Source organism: Mchenga conophoros, linkage group LG15, assembly GCF_057382185.1.
Source record: "Mchenga conophoros isolate Kocher_MC1m ecotype Shallow Benthic linkage group LG15, M_conophoros_male_GT1.1, whole genome shotgun sequence".
Taxonomy (NCBI): Eukaryota; Metazoa; Chordata; class Actinopteri; order Cichliformes; family Cichlidae; genus Mchenga; species Mchenga conophoros.
This window is the reverse complement of record NC_140540.1, coordinates 14,858,863-14,865,082: the sequence shown is the minus strand read 5'-3', so window position 1 is coordinate 14,865,082 and position 6,220 is coordinate 14,858,863. Positions and strand designations below refer to the sequence as shown.

Here is a 6,220-nt window from a genome sequence, read left to right as displayed (position 1 = left end):
ACAAATATAAATAAAATATACAAAGGGGATAAATAGAATAAATAGGAATAAAAAATAAAAATACAAGTGAATTGCACATTTCAAGTATTGAGTCTATTGCACTGTTGACTATTTACAAAAAGTATTGCACAAGGTATTGTACAGTGAGGTGCAGAGGCACTACAGCTTAGTTGTTCCCCCCTCCTTTGTCCTCCTGTTTCCCCTCCCTCTCCCCTCCAGAGAGGAGTTAAACAGTTTGATGGCGTGTGGGACAAAGGAGTTTTTAAGTCTGTTAGTTCTTGTCTTGGGGAGAAGCAACCTGTCACTGAACAGACTCTTCTGGTTGTTTATGGCCGTTTGCAGAGGATGCCCAGCATTGTCCATAATGTCCATCAGTTTCTAGAATGTGCTAGATGTTAAGTCCCTACTTGGCACTCTCTCGGTTTCCACACCAGAAGTTATCTCCTAATTCAAAAATGTGTAAATTAGAACTGTGATCAAATGTGGCAAGGATGTTAAGCACACATACACAAACTTTTTATTTATTTATTTTTGGCTGTCAAAGTGGAGTTGAGTTTCCAAGGTTGACATATGACAGAGATTCCCTGCAGCTCTGTTGTCCACTGTTGTAAAAGCTGGTGTTGCTTTTTCAGTTTTGATCTCAATGCACTGTGACACTGGAGAAAGATTAGAATAGGTAAGGAGAACAAAACATACATCAAGACCAATTTAAATTAAGCTGGATATTAATTCTAACAATATTAGTAGTGAAACCGGCGCTACCTGTCCCAATCACAGACTCCTGCAAAAACGAATTAGAGAAGAACATACAAACATGAGATGCTCTAAAACCGATTTAAAATTCTTCCTGCTGCCACAGTCTTGAATTGAGACATTGAGTTATTAGCTTCAGGTATAAGGGTATATTATTAATTGCAAAGCCTTCTGTCTCCTCGGGTGCATGGTTTTTGATGTTTCATGGCTGTGAATGTCTCTTTTGATCGTGCTGCTGCAGAGCTCTTCTATCAAATCATTCTGGCAAACCTCCTCATTAGTCATATATTATGTCTGACTTCACACAGAGCCACTGACACCAGATACTTTAATCAGCAAAAGTCTCATTTGTGACTACACACATAGGCTTGTCTGCTTGTTAAGAATGATATAATTAGCCAAGCACGGATCTAAATGCTCCTTCAGCTCCCAAAAGCAAACAACCGCAGAGGCACCTCGAGTCCAGCTTCGTTTAACTCTAATAAAGTGATCAGTATAGCTGTTCTCCCAGGTGATGCAATCAAGAGTACCATGCAGGGTTCGACAGAAAAGAGGATTTAAGTGGTTAGTTAGCAGGAAGTTCGATAGCTGTCACTCAGAATATTTTGGACAAAAACAAAGATGAAAATCCAAATTTTGGCGTCCATACAAGGAAGTTGATACATTAGACAAAATAACTTAACACGTAATGCAAGGAAATCTGACCAGAAAATGAATTGTGCAGGCAACCACATATGTTGTATGAGCAAACTGAACTTATTTATAATGTATGTTGTATTTTTGTTTGTGATGGATATTTTTCCTTGCAATATTTTTCCAAAAAGTAATCCTTTTAGGCATAATCGCTTAAACAAGCCTACATAAAGTGTAACCACTCCATGCTGGGTGCAGACTAGGCATCATAGTTCATGCAGCTTTTATGCACTCTAAAAAAAGATCTGCTAGCTTAACGTAAAAAAATTAAGGTAACAATTTGCATGGATCTTTTTAAGTTACTTCAGCTTAGCCACTATAGCGTAAATGCCACAAGAGTTCTCTAGTTAGGCAAACTCTATTCCTTACGTACAAACAACATGATTTGCTTTGTCCTCTACAAGCTTAATTAAGTTGAACCAACTTAATTTTAATTGTTTAAAAAATTACTCCATTTAGTTATTAAAACTTATTTTTTTACTTTTATTCTACTCAGAAATATCCATGCAAATTGTTACCTTAATTTTTTTGAGTACTAATAACTTACAATAACTTATAACTTACAATTATACAATAAATTACACATTGAAATTCCAGTTTTATGATCAAACTGTTTATTAGAACACCAGTCCACCATTCCAGACTCATTGACATTTCAATAGCAGACAAAATTGTTGCCTCCATAAAATAAATGACATAAAACACCCCTGTAAATCTGTCTCAAAAAGACTGAACATTTTGACAGTCATGCTCTGATTCAAGTTTGTTTGTGTTAAAGTGATAGTTTAGGTTTTTTTAAGTATGAAGTACATTGTGAGTGTATTACACACAGTAGACAGCAGTCAGCACATTCCTGCCACCAACACGCACGATAGGCTCAGTTTGTTTGTGTGACTTTGGTAAATCTGAACTAACCCGAACTAACACCAAAGTCACCAAATAACACAATTACACTTACTGATCAAGGAAGCAGGAGACCAGCAACTCCTGTGTGCTGTCAGGTAAAATTGCTGTTTTTGTCCATGGACGCTGGTGGGCCAGAGCGATTGAAACAACAAGCAGTAGAACTTCTCTTTCCTCACAGAAAAGGCTGTCTGATAGCAAAATAAAGCAGTAAACATATTCTTGATATAATGTACATTTAAACTGACATCAGTTTTATTAGGATGGAGGCTCATCTTGCGTGCCGGTGGCCCCGTCTGCTTCTCCGTAGGTGGAGCTTACTGACTGCCATCTACTGTGTGTAATACACTCACAATACATATGTACCTCATACAGCCTCACTTCAAAAGACCCGAGCTATCCTTTTAAAGTGCATTATTTTTAACTAGGTGTACTTAATGCTCAACGCTCAACTTTACACCTACTGCCTACTGTACAGTATGTAACACAACACATTGCAAACAACAGTGGAACATTTCCCGTTTAATTTGAGGATAGCCTCACTCTTCACATTTTTTAGTACAACAGTTTACTTTTTAGTGACATTACCTTAGGACTGGCTTTCAGATCATCCAGCTCGAGGAATATCTTTTGAAACACTTCAAAAGTGTTTTTCAAAAGTGTTTTTCAGTTCTTTTGGGTAGCTGAGGTTGAGTGCATATATCAGCCCCATTAGCAAGGCACAGGCTCTGGGTACATCCAGGTCTGCTAGGACTTCTGTTCCTTCAAGTATGATCCTTGCGCTGGCTGGATCAGACGTTGTGGCACCTCTGGTTACAATCTTCATCACTTCATTGGTAATATCGCCGCCACCATCCTGGTAGATCAGAATCAATATAAATGTTTTAAGTAATCATATTTATACATGAGAGTAACACAAAATAGGGCTGCAACTAACAATTTTAGTTATCTGATTATGTCTGTGAAGGTTCTCTTTGCAAGCTCCTTTGACGATTATCTGATTAGTTGTTTGGTCCAGAAAATGTCAGAAAATGGTGAAAAATGTCAATGTTTCTCAGAGCCCAATATGATGACCTCAAATGTCAAACATATTCAGTTTGCTGTCATAGAGGAGTAAAGAAACCAGAAACGATTCACATTTATGAAGCTGAAACCAGAGAATTTGGACTTCTTTTTCTAAAATAATTACTTAAACCGATCAATCAATTATCAAAATAGTTGCCGATTAATTTAGAAATCAATTAATAATAGATTAGATCGTAGCTCTAATACAAAGTATAGTCATGTCTGATTTACCTGCTCTTTGAAGAGATCCTCCTCCTTTTCCCTGAGATACACCACTAAGCCACGGATAGCGACCTCTCGCCTTCTCTCCACAGAATCGTCCTGTGAATAAGAAAAAGAATGTCAAACTGCTCTTCGAGGAGGATGGGTTTTTGATAATTACATCCAAAAAAAAAAAAAAAAAGGATTGACTTTATATGGCCTGAACTGTACCAATTATAGATTTCCAGTGATAATCAAAATAATGAATTGATCATTTCAAAGAGCCATTTCTCTGAAATGATCAATTCATGAACTTGAAAAATCCAGGTAACAAATAGAAAAACTGCAAAATCTTGCAAATTACTCTGCCAATCATGATCCACATCACCTATAATTTGTTTTATTATTAAGTATTTATAGTTTTAATTGATATTTGTGCCTCAAGCTCTAAACAATAATTTGACATAGTTGAGTTGTAAACAGCTACCTTTTAAGACTCAATATCACCTATTGGAAAAAAAAAGTGGATTATCCTATTTGAAATAAACTACATTTCATTCATTCATACCTCTAGCAGCATGTTCTGGATGCGCCGAATGCGCATTTTTGCAGCCCCTCCTCTTGAGGACAGCAAGGACATTATTTTCTGAGAGTACTGGTCCAGCTTTGCCATGAATGTTGTCTCCAGGTTAACAGTGGTGATCCTTCTGAATTCTTGGTTTATCTGTATAAAAAAAAAGGCACAAATAGGCACAACATGTTAATGTATACAATTTACTTTAAAAGAATACATACTGCAAATTATCTTATGGAAAAATATTTACCTGAACTGCATCAAAAAGAGCAGGCCATCTTTCTTTCAGGTCATTGATTTTTGGTGCTTGATTGACAACTTCCTGCCTGCGAATGGAGAATGTTATGTTATGTTTCCAAATCAAAGATATTTTTTCTTAAGTGATACAACTGCGCTTATGTATCTGCAGTTAACACCCAAAAGAGCAAAATTATATTTTATGTGCTAATGCACACTCAATGTAATGTCATTAAAACAACTAGTTTATGAATGTTACTTAAGATCTTTCCTGTGGCGTTTCTACAACATGGCGTTCGCTTCCTCGCCCGCGTTTTTTGACTGAACTTTGACACAGGCTGTTCTTCAGCTAGGGCTCAATTAACAAACTTCAATCTCACATAAAAATAACTCTAGGACTTAAACATCAAAATGCATCGATGTTAAACCGAATGTATACTCAGTAACCTACATTTGTTTAGTCATGAATGTAAAATGGCCCAGCCTTTTGCTGGTCAAACCTTCATCAACGCTGCAACGATTTCAAAGTAGAAAGAAGAAAAACATGTATTACCCTGTCTTTGCAGAGTTAAAACTACTGCTACAGAAGCTCAGTGTCAATTAACACCATTTGGCTGCCACCGTAAAACAAAACTTAACAAAGACTAATGTTACGGTTGAATTACTTCACAAGTTAGCCAGAAGTGTAATGTTACTAGCTTATCACCACCACTCGCCGAGGAAGAGTTTAGTGTTGTGTAAAAAGGATTTCTTGCAGTGCGTGTTGATAGAGTTAAAGTTAGAGTTATTAGCTGCTGTGAATAAAACAAGGCAAAAAATTGTACTCACCACAAAGCTTTAACGTTTGATAATGTTCCGTACAAAATGCCGCTTCTCTGTTTTCTCTCTTTGCCTCCGTTTCTTTCGATCAGTGGTCTGAGAGCACAACATGTCCGGGCAAGTCAGCCTTGTACTCAGCTTTTAAAGGACGCTTACGAGATTTTTAAGTTGTATTAACTGAATACACTTTCATGTTAAGTTAACACAGAAATGTCTGTTCAAAATCGATATATTACTGAGCTAAGACTGTTTTCTTTATTTTCATTTCGACCAACTCATTAAATTAAGTTATCAACTGATTACAATGTGTACATGCAACAAACTTAATTTTTTATGCAGAAAAAGCTATTGATTTTAAGCTTTACTTACTAACCCCATGAATCATTTTTTAGAGTGTGGTTTCACTGCAGTGAAATCAGTAATATTGCTCTGAAAGCTCTGCCCCATTCTCCTGCTTGTTCCCGTTTCAGTTGCAGCTTCAACCGATCAGAAGAACATCCCAGATAGTGCCAAGAGCTTGACTGGACAGAAAGCTGGGCTCATGACAGAAGTCGTGCAAGCAGAATGATTTCTGCAAAGATAGGAAGGTTGGGGGTTGACTGTACCAGACTCAGCAGTGGCAGAGCCAGGGGTCATAGTTATATAACAGCACTAATGTCAGACCTTCACATAAGATGTGACCCTCCCTAGCATCCCTGTAGCTGAATGCCATTTTCCCTTTACCTAAAAATCACATCACAGCCGCTTCAAACCAGCCCTGCTGTCCTGCTGATTCAGGTGTAAAATGAGCATGAAACTGGCCAATGTGTTTTGACTTCATAGAGAAAGTTCTTTTTTTTTTCTTCTTTTTTGAAAATGTGTAGCATTAAATTCTGTCTGCGATTTTTGAGGCACTTACTCGTGACTGATTTTGACAGATAGGTCACACATGCACACCTGTACATGGATTCTTAGAATTATTTATTTGCCAAGAAA

The 6,220-nt window shown here is 37.2% G+C and overlaps 1 protein-coding gene across 1 annotated transcript; it reads right to left on the bottom strand.

Moving 5' to 3' along the window:
- Positions 1-2,043: 2,043 nt before the first annotated feature.
- LOC146558078 (uncharacterized) lies at positions 2,044-5,499 on the bottom strand. The gene is made up of 5 exons (XM_085246846.1): positions 5,255-5,499; positions 4,440-4,515; positions 4,184-4,339; positions 3,646-3,735; positions 2,044-3,205 (listed from the first exon to the last, which is right to left on the bottom strand). Exons 3-5 carry the CDS (start codon positions 4,286-4,288, stop codon positions 2,990-2,992), a joined length of 411 nt encoding a protein of 136 aa, XP_085102972.1. The 5' UTR covers positions 4,289-4,339; positions 4,440-4,515; positions 5,255-5,499; the 3' UTR covers positions 2,044-2,989.
- Positions 5,500-6,220: the final 721 nt, after the last annotated feature.